At 46.7% G+C, this 15692-nt stretch overlaps 3 protein-coding genes across 5 annotated transcripts; 2 read left to right on the top strand and 1 right to left on the bottom strand.

Annotated features, from left to right (window-relative positions):
* Window positions 1-6940: 6940 nt before the first annotated feature.
* On the top strand, window positions 6941-8499 carry LOC120666476 (DNA-directed RNA polymerases II, IV and V subunit 9B). The gene is made up of 4 exons (XM_039946329.1): window positions 6941-7233; window positions 7339-7414; window positions 7745-7903; window positions 8076-8499. The coding sequence occupies exons 1-4, from the start codon at window positions 7205-7207 to the stop codon at window positions 8154-8156; spliced, it is 345 nt and encodes a 114-aa protein (XP_039802263.1). The 5' UTR covers window positions 6941-7204; the 3' UTR covers window positions 8157-8499.
* Window positions 8500-8675: 176 nt separating this feature from the next.
* On the bottom strand, window positions 8676-11729 carry LOC120666475 (RNA pseudouridine synthase 1-like). The gene is made up of 2 exons (XM_039946328.1): window positions 11164-11729; window positions 8676-10219 (listed from the first exon to the last, which is right to left on the bottom strand). The coding sequence occupies exons 1-2, from the start codon at window positions 11702-11704 to the stop codon at window positions 9537-9539; spliced, it is 1224 nt and encodes a 407-aa protein (XP_039802262.1). The 5' UTR covers window positions 11705-11729; the 3' UTR covers window positions 8676-9536.
* LOC120666474 lies at window positions 11535-15018 on the top strand. 3 transcript variants are annotated; one of them, XR_005671754.1, is made up of 5 exons: window positions 11535-11817; window positions 12380-12495; window positions 12864-13461; window positions 13540-14804; window positions 14885-15018. XR_005671754.1 is itself a non-coding variant. In XM_039946327.1 (5 exons), exons 1-5 carry the CDS (start codon window positions 11727-11729, stop codon window positions 14188-14190), a joined length of 1335 nt encoding a protein of 444 aa, XP_039802261.1. In that variant the 5' UTR covers window positions 11668-11726; the 3' UTR covers window positions 14191-14376. The 3 variants fall into 3 exon arrangements, 1 of the variants encoding a protein (XP_039802261.1); XR_005671753.1 differs by having other exon boundaries at window positions 11668-11813; XM_039946327.1 differs by lacking the exon at window positions 14885-15018 and having other exon boundaries at window positions 11668-11813; window positions 13540-13969; window positions 14087-14376.
* The last annotated feature ends 674 nt before the right edge of the window (window positions 15019-15692 follow it).

The following is a 15692-nucleotide window of genomic DNA, read 5'->3' as shown; positions in this document are numbered from 1 at the left end:
CCTGCGGGCGCTACCAGGGAAGCCAGCCAGGCAACGCCGGATCTTCGACATGACGAAGGTGAGAAGAAGTGCCAGGCTCGCCAAAAAACCTACCATGCCGGCGGTGGAGCACGCCCAGAGGAACCTCTAGCGCAAGCTAGGAGTCTCTGATGATGAGTTCAGACCCATTGAGGAGATTCTGCAAGAGTTCATCGCAATGTTCTCAAGCCCACTGCCGGGGAATATTGTGGACGCCATGACGGCCCTCTTCGGTCTCGACGACGACGACGACATCCTCAGCAACGCCCTCATCGAGCACGCGGGGGAGGCGGCAGACGACCTACAGCAGGACAGCGGGCCGGCTTCCACCTAACACGGCCCATGGGGTCTGTGCTCAGCGAGAACTAGTTTCTCATGTATCTGCTACTGCGCTTCCTTCCGTTACTTATGAACCATCTGCCCTGCTGGCTGCGACCTTCGGGCATAGACGCCGAGCGACCCTGCTGGCTGCGACCTTCGGGAGCTCAACTTAGGCGAGTACCTTATGCTGACATTCTGCTGGCGTTTACCTTAGAAAACAGTCTAAGAACGCAGCGATGCGGCTGCCATGCCACGGGTATCATCCGCCTGCGCGCACGACCTTTACTACATGGCAGCAAATGACTTCGACACACTGTGTTGGAATGTACGAGGGCTAAACTCAGCGAAGAGATGCCTTGCAGTCCACGAGATGATTGCATCCACCAGCTGCCACATCGCTTGCCTCCAAGAAACAAAACTACAAAGCTTGGACAGTACTCTGGCGAGGTTCCTCGGAGCTTACAAGCTTAACCAGTTCACTTTCAAACCGGCGCAAGGCACAAAGGGTGGCATCCTCATTCTCTGGAATGACAGCACTCTTGACCTGCAAAAAATTCAGATTCAACGCTACTCCATTACGGCTACGGTCACGGTGCGCTACAGCGCTGCCCCCTTCATGCTCACAACTATCTACGGTCCTTCACGTCGGGCGGAAAAAGAAAACTTCTTGCAACATTTAAGACAAATCAAACCTATGCCAGGCACCAAATGGATAGTTATGGGAGATTTTAACATCATCTACAAAGCAAGAGACAAAAATAACAGAAACCTCAATTTGCGGCTAATGAGGCTTTTCCGTTCTGCACTCGATTACTGCGAGCTTAATGAAATACACCTGCAAAATCGGAATTATACATGGAGTAACGAGCGCCGGCGCCCAACCCTCGTTCGTCTCGACAGATTCTTCTGCAACGAGGAGTGGGATACAACCTTTGATGATCACGTACTCCATGCGCTTTCCTCGGGACACTCAAACCATTGCCCGCTACTCCTAGCCCATGCTACCGGACCGAGACGGCCATCGCCTTTTAAATTTGAAAATTTCTGGGTCAAACTGCCGATGTTCCAAGAGGTGGTGCAGAAGGCTTGGTCGCAACAAACACCGAATACCGAGCCTTTCCACAGATTAGGCCACAAGCTTTTTACAACGGCAAGGGCATTAAGGGATTGGAGTAGAAACCTAATTTCAGATGCCAGACTCAAGCTTCACATGGCCCAAGAAGTCATACTTAGATTCGACATCGCACAAGAGAGTAGGAGCCTTTCGGACGCTGAATACCGATTAAGGGTCAGACTCAAGAAACGAATCCTGGGCTGGGCAGCAATTGAAAAGGCAAGAAGAAGACAGAGCTCAAGAGTAACATACCTTAGAGAGAGGGATGCAAACACGAAATTCTTTCACCTAAAGGCAAACGCGAGACGGTGCAAAAACTTTATCCAGCGCCTCAAAAATGGACCAGGCTGGGCGGTCTCCCACCAAGACAAGCAAATGATCGTTGTCAATCACTTCTCAAATGCGATGGCGTGCCCGCACGAAAGGACTAGAGACTTCAATTGGGATGCGCTCCAGCTTCAGAACCTAGACCTTACATCTCTAGATGATCCTTTCTCTGAGCAAGAGATCCTGCACGCCATTAAGCAATTACCATCAGACAAGGCGCCGGGACCGGATGGTTTCACCGGGCTCTTCTTCAAGAGCTGTTGGAACATTATTAAGCAGGATGTGGTCGCGGCAGTTAACTCCTTCCATAGCCTGCGATGTGCCGACTTAAACCTACTGAACAAGGCCAACATCATACTGATTCCAAAAAAGGAGGGCGCAGAAAGTATACAGGACTTCCGGCCAATCAGCCTCATCCATGCCGTTGCAAAAATTATCAGCAAATTACTTGCGCTTAGGCTGGCACCATTTTTGAATGAGTTAGTTGCCCCTGTCAAAGTGCTTTCATAAAAGGTCGTGCTATTCATGACAACTACCTTTACGTGCGAAACATTGCGAGAAGATTTCACCGCCACAAAATGCCTGCCCTACTCTTGAAGCTAGACGTGTCCAAAGCCTTCGACTCTGTTCGATGGGACTACCTGTTGGACCTCCTTCAGCGGAGAGGTTTTCCTTCGCGCTGGAGGAATTGGATTGCAGCAACATTAACGTCTTTGACGTCAAAAATCCTGCTAAATGGGATACCCTCCGAGGCTATTCAGCACGGTCGCGGACTGCGCCAAGGTGACCCGCTATCACCCTTACTTTTCATCCTGGCAATCGACCCGCTGCAACGCCTACTCTCTGTGGCAACTGATCGAGGTCTGCTTAGCAATTTGGGTGGGCGCATGATGCGGTTCAGAGTATCCATGTATGCGGACGATGCAATGATTTTTATCAAACCCAAAAGAAATGATGTTCAAAACCTCAGGAAAATATTGCATTTCTTCGGAGAAACAACAGGGTTGACAACAAACTTCCAGAAAACAAGTGTCACCCCAATTAGCTGCAACAATATCAACCTTGATGATGTGCTGGCGGACCTGCCTATGGCAAGAGCAACATTCCCAATAAATTATCTTGGTCTACCACTATCAATCAGACGGCTAAAGAAAATCGACTTCCTCCCACTACTTGAGAAGTCAATGGGTAGGATTTCGGGCTGGCATGGCAGACATCTTACCCAGGCGGGCCGCATATGTCTCACCAAGTCAGTCCTCTCTTCGCAGCCAGTGTACCTACTAACAGCCATCAGGACAACTAAGAAAACTTTGGAGGATCTTGACAGAGTCAGGAAGCGCTTTTTATGGGCAGGGGATGCGGCCCTGACGGGAGGCAAATGCAAGGTCAACTGAACCCGTTCTTGCCTGCCAAAAGCGAATGGTGGCCTCGGCATACTTAATCTGGAATGCTTCGCAAGGGCACTACGGCTTCGATGGCTTTGGCATGAATGGGTATCGCCACAAAAAGCTTGGGTTGGCACAGAAACTCCATGTGACACTATGGACAGACTACTTTTTGCCGCTTGCACACAAATCACAATTGGCAATGGAAGGAGGACAAGCTTCTGGAGCTCTGGATGGATAAGTGGATGCAGACCAAGAGATGTAGCGCCAAACCTCTTCAGTATATCAAATTGCAAACGGAATCAGTAGCGGAGGCACTAGCAGGTGACGCGTGGATCAGGGACATACGTCAGAATAGTCATCTAACCACTACTCACCTCCTAGAGTTTTGTAAGCTCTGGGAGCAAGTGCGGAATGTACGACTATTACCTGGTCTTGAAGACCAAATCCGCTGGAAATTCACGCCCTTAGGAACATACACAGCTGCGTCAGCCTACAAAGCGCAGTTCATTGGATGCACCAAGGCAGCGATGCCAAGCACAATCTGGAGGACTTGGACACCGCCAAAATGCAAATCTTTCATCTGGCTCATCACTCAAAACCGTGTGTGGACTTCGGATAGGCTGGCAAGGAGGGGATGGCCTCACTCGTCTTCATGCCCCCTCTGCAGAAGAGCCATAGAATCGGCACACCATTTTCTCTCCGAATGCAGATACACTAGAAGGATCTGGCAGCTTGCTGCGGAGTGGATCGGCTATCCAGAGCTCAACCCAAACAGGTGGAGACCGAGGGACAATGCGCTCTCTTGGTGGCTGAACATCAGTACTACAGCGGCTGTGCCAAAGAATGCCGTACGGAGCCTAACCATGCTAATCAGTTGGGAGGTCTGGAAGGAGAGAAACAATAGAGTTTTCAATCAAAAGGAAACGCTACCAACTAGGTTATTGGAGAAAATTAAGGCGGAAGCAGCCTTTTGGGCAACAGCAGGAGCAAAGAACTTAGCGTCTATAATACCACAAGTGTAATTTTTGTTACCGGTCCTCCGGTTTGTACTCTTTCTTCTCTATCAATGAAATAGGCACAATCTCGTGCCCGTTCGTTCAAAAAAAAAGTTGTTGTTGATGTTGCAACTATTATTTCCGTGTGTCTCACGTACATGAAACACAGAGTTCATGTTGCGACGAGAATTTTCTATGCGAGAGTCAAATGACTTAATTAGTTTTTTCACATATTTTTCAATATTGCACATATAGATTTTCAATATTGTAGATGTCTTGTTTTAATGTTGTAACGGAGCATCTGAAGGAAAGTTCCCATCCAACGTTAGCGAGCCCTTTTTTTTCTCCTTCTCTTTGGTGCGAATCGTTTGAGGCTTCTTCCCCGTTTGGTGGGGAGATGTTTTAAAGTTGCCCTTTTGGTAGAGCTTCATCAAAAGCAAATAGGGAAGCTGTTAGAGTATCCCCACTAATTGAGACCTAAGTTGTTCCCAAGAAATATTTATGTTCAGAGACGGGAGTGATAGTTCTAGAGAATACGCTAATACGAACTGCAGGCACCAGATTTTGGCCTCTAGTTGGATAATCTTATTCCCTCTATCCCACCAAATTGTGGCGGGCGTGACACACGCGGGGTCTTGTTGGATTGCAACATAAGATTGCCATGTCTAATCTTAGCATCCATATATTTTGTAGATAGAATTTGGTGATACTGGTTGCTACCATAACTTAGGATACCCTTAACAATGGAGACATAACTGGCTGAGGTAGAGCTAATAGGAGACCGAAAATTTTATTTTACACCTTCTCTTTGGTAAAACGACAATTGGTCCCACTGGTCCCCTCTCATGCTCTTATCTAGGTGAAATAGCTTGCTGATTTGCTTGTCGCTGGTGACTACTCTCTCTTCTGCTGCTTTTCTCCACATTAGAATACAGTTGAGTCAGTTGGTTAAGTCGTCGGCTGTTAGAGATGTTAGTATTAGTATGTCTATCTTTTTAGCCTACTATTATACTTGTTCAATAGCACTCAAAATTTATAGAGCAAAATGCATATCTAGTCCTTATACTTGTTGGGGTGTGTCATCCCAGTCCATAAACTCTCAAAACGACTAATTAGGTCCATAATCTCTGTTTTGGCGTCACTTAACTCCATAAGCCAAGAAAGCGAGCAGCAGCAAAGAAGTCCTAAATGAAAGGGAGCAATTGCTAACAACCTGGAGGAGTAGCAGTTCATTTTGCCATCTCTTTCAGTTTAGAATATTGCTGGAACTTTTTGTCGGTGTGGTGAAACTTGTGATTTATTTTCTCATTAATAGTTACACACAATGATTGTTAACTATATGTAAAACGGACAATTATATGTACATACTTGTTTTAGTGAGGAGTACTTCAAGTAATTGAAAAGTTTATTTTCTCAAGAATTTTAAATTTCATTCCATATATAACCTCAATTGTGTTGTACCCAAGTATCTCTTAATTAAAAAAAATGATATCATGTCAAAAACAAAAATATTATTTGTTACTATTTTATAATATTATCCGGTAATACTAGTTAAAAATTATCACTTTGTTCGACTGGGTATGGCTAGTGCTGATTTGTTGGGAGAGAAAAATACTGCTAATTAACTGGCTGACAGGGGCAGATCTAAGGGGGCTAGGGGGATCAAGCCCCCTACCTGCTCAAGATCAATGGATTCCCCTAACCTCTCCTTCATTTTTGGGAAGAAAGAACGAAGAATAAAAAGAGAAGAGGAGAAAGAAGAAGAGAAGGGAATTGAGCCTTCTCTCTATATATTGTTAGCACCACTGATGGCTGTGACTAGTGCTGATTTGATGTGAAAAAATATAATGTTGGTTAGTTAACTGACGCCAGTACAACAGAGTGTATAACAAATATGCCGCAGCGTGGGGAGTAGTTTTCTGAGAGGCTGTTTGGATTCAGGGGTTAAACTTTAGATCATATCACGTTAAAGATAATTTTAATATTTATAAGTATTAAATAAAGTCTAATTACAAAATTAAATGCAGAACCCTATGGCTAAACCACGAGATGAAACCAATGAGGTATATTAATTCATGATTAACGGATGGTTACTGTAGCAAATTGTGGATTACTTTAAAATATTAGGCCCAAACTGAGAAGTGATGCACTCCCTTGAAATGAGTGCATGTACATTAGATTCGTCTTGCGAATTAGCATCCATCTGTGCAAAAAATTTATAAATAATTTTTATTTGATACTTCTAAATTTACTAGTATTCCTTTTGGAGTGATAAAAGAAGTTAAATAGTGTCTGAATTCTCCCGCCCGTGGTGGGTAGAGCGGAGGGGCCGGCTGTGACGATTGGGCAGTTCTGCTGTTTTGACCTACGCCAGCACAAGTCGAGCACAGAGTGGTAGGGATTGGTCGGTCAGATTGCGAGTCCCTATAGAATAATAAATCTCCCTGTCTCTCTCGTGTCCCCACATGCAGGCAAACAGCGGCACCAGAGGAGGAGCAGCAGAAATGCACAACAATTTGTTCTCCACTAGTCACAATAAAGAAAACAATTTCTTCTCCACTCTCCTCACTCCATTTTTTAAATGGCTAGTGGCATGGTTCACAAAACCGGACGGGAACCGACGCGGTTTCCGCGGTTCCCGTTTCTCGTTCCGATTCAAAAACGAAAACCCAGTCGGAAAACGCCGGAAACCGCACGGAAACGCCGGAAACCGCCCGGTTTCCCGTTCCCGGACTTCACCGGGAAATAACTTCCCGACGGGAAGTTAAACCCTGGCTAGTGGTGCCTCCTCCTTGGCATTGGCTCACCTCCTCTGACCAACAAATCTCCAATCCGAGCAGCACCCATTCCCAAATCCCAAGCATCATCCCTTTTTCCCTCCTGCAAAGAGGGATACTATTCAGCTCATCAGGCGCTCAGCTCATCCCAGCTCCACCACCAAGAATAAGATCTGAAGCAGCCAGGCAGGAGCTGGTGCCAGCTCTGCAGTCAAGCAGGCTCTCCCGCTCGCAAGCAGCCAGCGGTCAAGCCGGTCAGCAGCCATGAGTACCATGAAGTTTTGCCGTGAATGGTAAGCCCCTGACTGACGACGACGGCGCTGGCGCTGGTGCTCTTTTGCCTTCTTCAGCTGGGGTTCAGCTGGGGGTTCGGTAGTGACCGTGTCCTTTCTTGGCAGCAACAACATCCTGTACCCCAAGGAGGACAGGGAGCAGAAGGTGCTCCTCTACGCCTGCCGGAACTGCGACCACCAGGTTCTTCCTCCTCTCCGTCTCCTCTTCTCCTCTCCAGCCATCCGGACCGTCATCCGCTTGAGCTTCTTCCTCCGTTCGTTCGGATCTCTCTCTGGAATCTGGAGCAACATTCAGATGGGACGGGGAGCAGCTGTCGGTAGATTTAGGAGTATACTGTTGTGCACCGGTTACAAATGGAGAGGATATATTTACAATTTCAGCTCAGTTTTGATGGTCACCTAGTGAGGCTGCTCGTCAATTTGCGATGTGCAACAGGCTCTTGTTTCTGGTCTCTGCAGTTTCTGAATCCTGTCATGTGTTGGCAATCTGAAATGAAATGCTCTGCTGCAGGAGGTTGCGGACAACAACTGCGTGTACCGGAACGTGGTGCACCACAGCGCCGGCGAGTTCACCCAGGTGCTCCAGGACGTGGCCGGCGACCCCACGCTGCCCCGCACCAAGGACGTGCGCTGCGCCGTTTGCGGCCACGGCGAGGCCGTCTTCTTCCAGGTCGGTCATCTTCTTCTTCTTCATCTTCTTCTTCTTCTTCAGAGACCATGGCAGCTGAACATACTTCGACCCTATTGACCACTTCAGAGCTAGCATATCTTCTTTAGAGGTCATGGCCGAAACTTCAGACCAACGAGACCTCACCATGGCTCTGGTTCATCTTGTTCTGCAGGCCACTGCGAGGGGTGAGGAGGGGATGACGCTCTTCTTCGTCTGCTGCAACCCCAGCTGCGGCCACCGCTGGAGGGAGTGAAGAGCTGATAATAAACAGAGCAAAAGGATCCCTCTGCTGCAATAGCCAGAGCCCAGAGGGGCATGATTTTTGAAATTTCCACCCAAGAAACCTGCCCATGGTACCATGAACTGATTGTATCTTACAAGTACATTAATAACTTCAGGAGGGAGATAATCAGGTGAACCACTAGGAATCTAGGATAAATTTCCCTGTGGTTCTTTTGCATCAAAGAAAGGATGAAATGAGGGCAATTTGGATTTTGGTCTCTGCTTTTGATTTCTTCTGCTGTTTTGTAAGCAACAATGGTCTCAAGTTTCTCCCGCTCAAGCAAATTAATCATGAACTGAAAATTGGTTACAAAGTTTGGTTTGCAATGGCTGTTTTCTTGAACAGCCATATAAGTTTTTTTTTTTGAGAGCAAGCCATATAAGTAATTGATTTTTGCTAAAATAGCCATCCAAACCGCGAGCTAGCTCAAATGCAGGACAGCACCTGCATTTGAGCTACTGGAACATTCCATTCTGGTATGCCTTTGAAGAGTAAATATCTGGTGACAATTTTTCAGTATATCTTGTTGAACAGAATATGCCATGGTACAACATGAGTGTTGTACATACATTGTTGAAATAGTATAATAAGCATATCAATATCCCTCTGGTACAAATCTTGCAAATACAGTAAGAAGTCAAAATTGTGGTACAGCAATCATCTCAGTATTTCTATTATCCAAATCACAAAGTACAGATTTTGAACATCCACCAGTTGTGCTGCGAAAGGCTCTAATGAATCATCAATGCTGCTCCTCCAAGAGATGCTTTTGACAGTTCAGAGTTGTCTACTAAGAAATTTTCTGTATATCTTTCTGAACAACCCAATAACCCATGCTACAACATGCGTGCATACATTAGCAATTTAAACATACTCGAAAGAAGAGGCATACTACAACAAATGACTCAACACCTCCACAGTACAAATGCAATAGGCCCCATTTGTTTCAGCTTCTGGCTTTAAGTAAATTCTGAAGTCAAAACTATGCTGCGACAATCATCTCAGTATTTGCAAAAGTATATTCATAAAGTAAGGGTTTTTGATAAACAACCCCCCAGAAAGGTTGTCAGTGACCAAGGCTACCCCCAGACAGTGTTTTTAAGGCGTCCTTAAGGCATCGCCTAGGCGACAAGGCGGTGGTGGCTCGCCTCGCCTAAGGTGTCACCTTAGTCCGCCTTAGCCCGCCTAGGCGATAATGTGGTGGTGGCTCGCCTCACCTCGCCTTAACGCTTTAAAAACCATGCTCCCAGAGCTTCATGAGCATAACTGTTTTGGCAGTTCAGAATTATTACCTTTGGTGGATATCTGTGTCAATTGAGCATTGTGTATCACAATAGGATCAAGGGAACTTTATTCCATTGCTGTGATAAAATCTTTAGCCCATGAAGGGATAGGTGACTGGAAAGTGACGGGCAATCCAGTGACAGGGTGTACGAATGACAAGCTCTCTGCATGCAGTGCATGGCCATCGCACTCTAAGCCGTTCCACTCAATCACCCCGCCATACTTCACATCACCTCTGATTGGGAACCCAAGATACTGGCAATGTAGACGAATCTGATGTGTCCGTCCACTTTGAGGATAGGCTCTAACCAAAATTACACTGTCCTTCACATCATCATTACAGGTCTGGTCAGCTGCCTTTTCTTGTACAGTAATTGGCTCAATATCATCTCTGTAAAAGCTGTAGGGTTCTCTAAACTTTCCTTTACCATTGACCCCTAAAACTTCAAACTTTGTGCTCATGTCCCTTACAACAGAGCCCCCAGGTAATGACCGACCAACATCAGGCATAGCATACACACGCCAAGCACCATGTTTCGACCGCCCATGACCAGAACATATCTTAATCTTCTCCCATGTTGGTGGGCAACCTATGCAAAGTGCAAGATAAGTTTTCTTGACTTTATGTTCAGTGAATGCCTTCACTAGCTTCCCTGCAACTTTGTTGCATTTGGTAATAATCATGAGCCCACTGGTATCACGATCCAGTCTGTTGGCAAGGTGAAGGTTAGGTTTTATAGCTGAGTCCCCTGCAAGTCACAAAAATATTTGCCTATAGTTAGAACATAGATATAGAGTGGCAAAAACAATAAGAATACAAATAAATAATTCATTTGTGGTCTGATAATTTAGATTATAATTATAGAAAAGCAATATTATGGTATTATTATGCATCGAGCAACATAAATGTTGATCAGAGAAGATGTTTCCTCAACTCAGCCTGGCATCAGTTGCACAAAGAAGAAAAAAAAAATCAAAGGTACCAACTATACTCCTTAACAAAGGGTGCTAACTACTAACCCGCTACAATCTGCGAGACTAGGTGAGAAACAAATGCCTTAAAATAACTATTATAGTAGTATTCGATTCAAAACCTCCTGAATAAATGAAGAGTTGCACACACAAATTCTAAATGATAAAACTGTATAGCCGCAAATGGTCCATTATTACAATTTATATTTTCAGTAGAATTCCATAAGCATTAGTTTGTATTGATATTGCTTATAGACAATAAGAAACTGAATCAAAGTAAATCAACAAAGGGTTCTAAACAATAATATATCAATCTGTATAACAGCACAACATATGCCCTTCTGCTTCTGCATCTACTGAACACAACTCCTGTTGGAACGGGGTTCGAAAGCTTTTTCCTCCTCAAGCAGGTGGCTCAAGTATAGACATGGTATTTTTTTTGTTGTTGTTCATCATAGCATGTCATACTTTCAGTACGGGACAGTCGTTATTGCTAGTAGGAATTGTGACTAGTGCATTACAGATCGCGCTGTGTGAGCTTGGAGCATTCGGAAATAGAACGACAATCTACCCTCGAATTCAGGTTGTTTCATGCCAGTGATAAGAAGCAAAGTTGCACATTTTCTCAAATGAGTTTTTCGTTGTAACTCTCCTAAATAATCTCCAAAGTTTACAAGCGAGACCTTCTCGGAGCTCAGAAGGGATAACTTTTTCCTCTCACCTGAAGCAGCGGAGCGAGGGAGGGCGGTGAGGAGGGCGTCACAGTAGACTCCGGCGGGCTTGTTGACGACAGCGAGCCACTCGTCCTCGAACACGACGTCCGCGGATGCGAACACCGCGGAGCGGGCGGAGGCGGTCATGGCGCGCCGGAGCTCCACGTCCTTGGAGGCGGCCGGGTAGGGCGGGGACACCGGCGACGGGTACTCCCCGCTCACCAGCGCCGTTTTTGCCTCCGCCGACATCGCCGCGAGGCGGCGCGCAGGTGCCAGGAGGGATCGGAGCTGGGTGGCGGCGCCGCCGGCAGGAGGCTGGAGGAGGAGGGGCAGGGGCAGTTTCGTCATAAAGGTAAAATACGGTAGCACGTGACAATCTCGTGTTTCTCTTCTTCTTCTCCTAAAAGAAAAAAAAACCCTCGCCTCCGCCGTGGGCGCCGGCGACTTTCCCGGATCTCCGGTGAGAACCCCTGCGGGTAGAGCGATCCTCCGGTGAGCCTGAAGCCTCTGGGGTTCGGGGTTCGCGAGGGCCACGGTGGGCGGCGGCATCGATTGGTGATTTGGAGGGCGAATGCGGAGGATGCGGCCGTCGTCGATGGTGGTGCCGCCGGACGGGGTGCCGGAGTCGCTGAACAACGACGGAACCATCGACTCCAACGTGGGTATTCGTCTCCCTTCCTCATCCGATACCCTCCCGATGTTCTCGCCGTCCTTCTTCTGGGAATTTGTAATGCGCTTTACATCACTTGCTGCTGTATGAAACGATGAAATTGTGAATTTGTGATAATTCATTGATCTAGTATGCAATTTGCCGCTCTTCGGGGCGGGACAGTCGGATTCATGTTCTACCGTCTCTGCATTTTGTATAAAACAGATGGAATTGTGTACCCTGTGACCAAGTTTCTGCAAGCCTGCAAGTTCAATTTTAGTTTCTTATGTTATTATCGTCCAGTTGTGAGCCAACCATGCGTTTCCCATGATAACTTGAATAGTTGGATGCCAACTTGTCATTTGGGTGTCGATATAGGGCTTGAACGAGTAACCACATGATTTTTATCTTTATTTCTAATGAACATATCACTTTTGATGCTTGCTTTAGTGTCAGTGCTTCTAGATATAAGTACAAAAGGGTCGTTCTTAACGACTTGCGATAGGGTATAAGTTTTTCCTTACCTTATTTACTTGAATTTTTTAGAGCATTAAACTTTTGAAATTTGATTTTAGGAGGACATGACACAACACACCATGATGATGGTGGAGCTAAGCGAAGTTCTGAAAACTCCTGATGCAGAGATGATTTCCGATAGGGGTTTCTTTGATGCACCTCAACAGGAACTGGAGTAAGAACATGTCTTTCCTGAACAGCTCATAAGCATTATATCGCATTAAGCAAACAGATTATTCTCAGTAACAGGACATCTTTCGGTTTTCCTTCGTCATTAGCAGTATAGAGCTTATCTTTATATTATCGTTGGTTCTGATGCTATGTGGCATTATTAATTTTGACGTTGTCATTACATCAAAGTGTCCAAGGCAGCTTATTGTCCTAGTATAACTTTTGCTGGTTGCTTGTTGTCTGAAAAGTAGTGATGATCTAGCTCCCATGGTATTATTACTAGTACAATGGAGGGGGTTGCTGTTGTGACAGTATTCCCATTTCACAGTTTTGTTTTCAACTTAGCAATGAATATTTCATATTGGCATGCAGGAAGAAGGCATACTCAGAAGGATGTGTTCATGCGAATGAGTTGCAGGGAGCAGATATTTATGCAAAGAAGTCGCACACAACATTTGCTGATGCAAAGAAGTTGCATGCAGCAGCTGCTAATGCTAAAGAGTCCCTTGCAGCAGCTAGCCATAGTCCTTGTGTGCCACCTCAGGGAAATTTGGATTGTGATTTGATGGATGAAGAGGATATTTTCGTGGATGATGAGGTGGTCTCTGTGGATATTGGACTGAGGGCTGAAACCGACCCACAAGCAACGGCCAGGAAAAATCAAAGTGAGGAACTCCAGGTGGAGCCTATTTTTTATACTGACACTGCTGCTGCACAAACTCCAGTTGACGATAATGCAGATGTTAAGTTCACCATTGTGTATGACAAGGAAAATCCAAGAATCAAGGTAAATGAATATTTCCTTACGATGGAGGACTTCAGGATGGCACTGAGACAGTATGGAATAAACAAGGGGTTTCAGGTGCATAAAGTGAAGACTGATAAGACTAGGTATAGAGCTCAGTGCAAGGCAACAGGCTGTCCCTGGAGAATTGTGGCTCGCAAGTTGCGGGACCTACCAGCTGTTGTGGTACTACTCTAACTTGCCTAAACAAACTAGCCGAACTTGTGTAATTTATCTAATTTGTTTTTTGTTTGCTATTTGCAGATTACCATGATGCCTGCAGAGCATAATTGCATGTCTTCTAGTAACCTTGTTGCCTCAATGGCATCTCAAAAATGGGTTGCAGAGAGGGTTGTTGGTTGGTTGAGGGAGAATCCAGATCTCGGAGCAAAAGAGTTGCAAGACAAACTGCAGGAGGTCTACAGTATAGAGGTTGGCTATGCCACAGTATGGGCTGGAAGGCAGAAAGCACTGAACAAGATTTTTCAGTCTTGGCAAGATAATTTTCAGATATTATTCAATTTCAGGGCTGCACTTCTTTCCAGGTCTCCAGGTTCAGTATTGGAGATTTTCACCAAGACGTGTGGAGCTGATGTGCACTTTGACAAGCTTTTCTTTGCTTTGCAGCCATGCATAGATGGCTTCAAAAATGGCTGTAGACCTGACATTGCTCTTGAATTCACGGACTTGGATGGTATGTACTTGGGGAAATTAGCTTGTGCTTGTGCCCTTGATGGTCTCAATTCGATGTACCCTGTTGCATGGGCCATTTTTGACTCTGATTCAAATGCTAACTGGACTTGGTTTACGGAACAATTGAAGAAGGCTATAGGACATCTACCAGGATTAGCAATTTCCACAGATGAAGGCATGGGCTTCCGTGATAAGAATCTGGCTGAAAGTTACGACGAATGAACTATGAACATAAAGGACATGCCGTTGGTTGACATTGTTGATAGGTTGAGGCAGATGACAATGGAGGTGTGGTACAAGAGGAGAAGTCATGGGAGCAAGCTCTCTGGCAATATTCTCCCTACAGTTATTCAAGAACTTAATGCAGAAACTACAAGTTTGAGAAACATCAAGGTCTGTAGGTGTGGGTTGCAGACTGGTGAAGTTTCAGGCAACTCTCAGGACATGACACCGTGGAGGCACGTGGTGGACTTGAACGAGCACACCTGCAGCTGCGGGGAGTGGCAACTAACCTGGAAGCCCTGCCTTCATGCTCTGGCTTGGATTACTACAGAGATAGATGCTGACATCGAATCCTTTGTCCATGACTACTACTCTGTAGAGAGATTTAGGGCCGCATATAGTGGTATGGTTCCACCCATGCCAGACAAGTCGCAGTGGCCTCAAGTGGACCCTGGTTTCAAGCTGCTGGCACCTTTGAAACAAGGTACCGGGAGGAGGAAATACACGATCAAGGCAAAACAGGAACCAAGTGCTAGTGAGCAGCATCAGTGCGAGCAATATGGAGAAGTTGAACATTGCGAGAAGGGCTGCACACTGCATTGCCCAAAGAAGAGGTTGATGCACTAACTTTATGTTTCTTTTTTTCTGTACATGCTTTATGTGAGAAGTATAACTGGCATCATTTTTGTTGCAGGAAGAGATGTCAAGCTGAAGAGAGCAGGAAGGCTGAGGATGGCGCTAGCTGGGATGGTGCTAGCTGAAACAATACCCCCAAGCCCCATCCATTGCCAAGGGATGGTAGACTGACAGGGAGGTGAAGATGCTCCGGTACCTGTAACACCCCTCAATTAGCACTCAATTAGGAGTCTTAAACAAGATTTGAAAATTCAAATTGAGTCAAGAATATCAAGCCACACGTGTAGCTCTCTCCTCTCCCGAGCGTGGTCACCGTGGCCAAATTGACCACGGCGCCGCTCGCTCGCGCTGAGTGCCGCGCGTCCTAGCCCATGCCGCGCTGCCTCCCCCGTCGCCTTATCTGCGCGGCCTCTACCTTCCCCTCTACTCCCCTCCCTGCTGCAAGCGCCAGGCCGGGCCTCCTACAGCGTCCAGAGCCGCCGTCGCCCGCCATGAGCACCGCCGCCCACGGCCTCCACGCGGAGCCCCTCCTCTGTCCTCCCTCTCCCTCGACCCGAGCCACCCCCGGGAACGAGTCCCTCTCGGCTCACTGATCCTCCCAAGCCTGCTCACCGCCGCCCCAACCCTCCGGAGCGCCGCCTCCACCGTGAACAGCCGGCGCCGACCGCCGGCGCCTGTGGAGCCGCCGCCTCGGACCTTCTCCCCGCGAACCAAGGACACCCAGAGGTGCGGCTCGGTCCCCTCTACCTTTTCCCCACCCTAACCCTCGCCGCCGGTGAGCCGAGACGCCGGAAAACCAAGCACCGCCCCTCCCCTGTTCTGTTCCCTCCGCCAAAGACCTCCCGTGAGAAGAAACAGAAATCCAG

Source organism: Panicum virgatum, chromosome 3N (genome assembly GCF_016808335.1).
Source record: "Panicum virgatum strain AP13 chromosome 3N, P.virgatum_v5, whole genome shotgun sequence".
In the NCBI taxonomy this organism is placed as follows: domain Eukaryota; kingdom Viridiplantae; phylum Streptophyta; class Magnoliopsida; order Poales; family Poaceae; genus Panicum; species Panicum virgatum.
The sequence above is the reverse complement of the archived record's forward strand: the minus strand, read 5'-3'. Positions and strand labels throughout refer to the sequence as shown.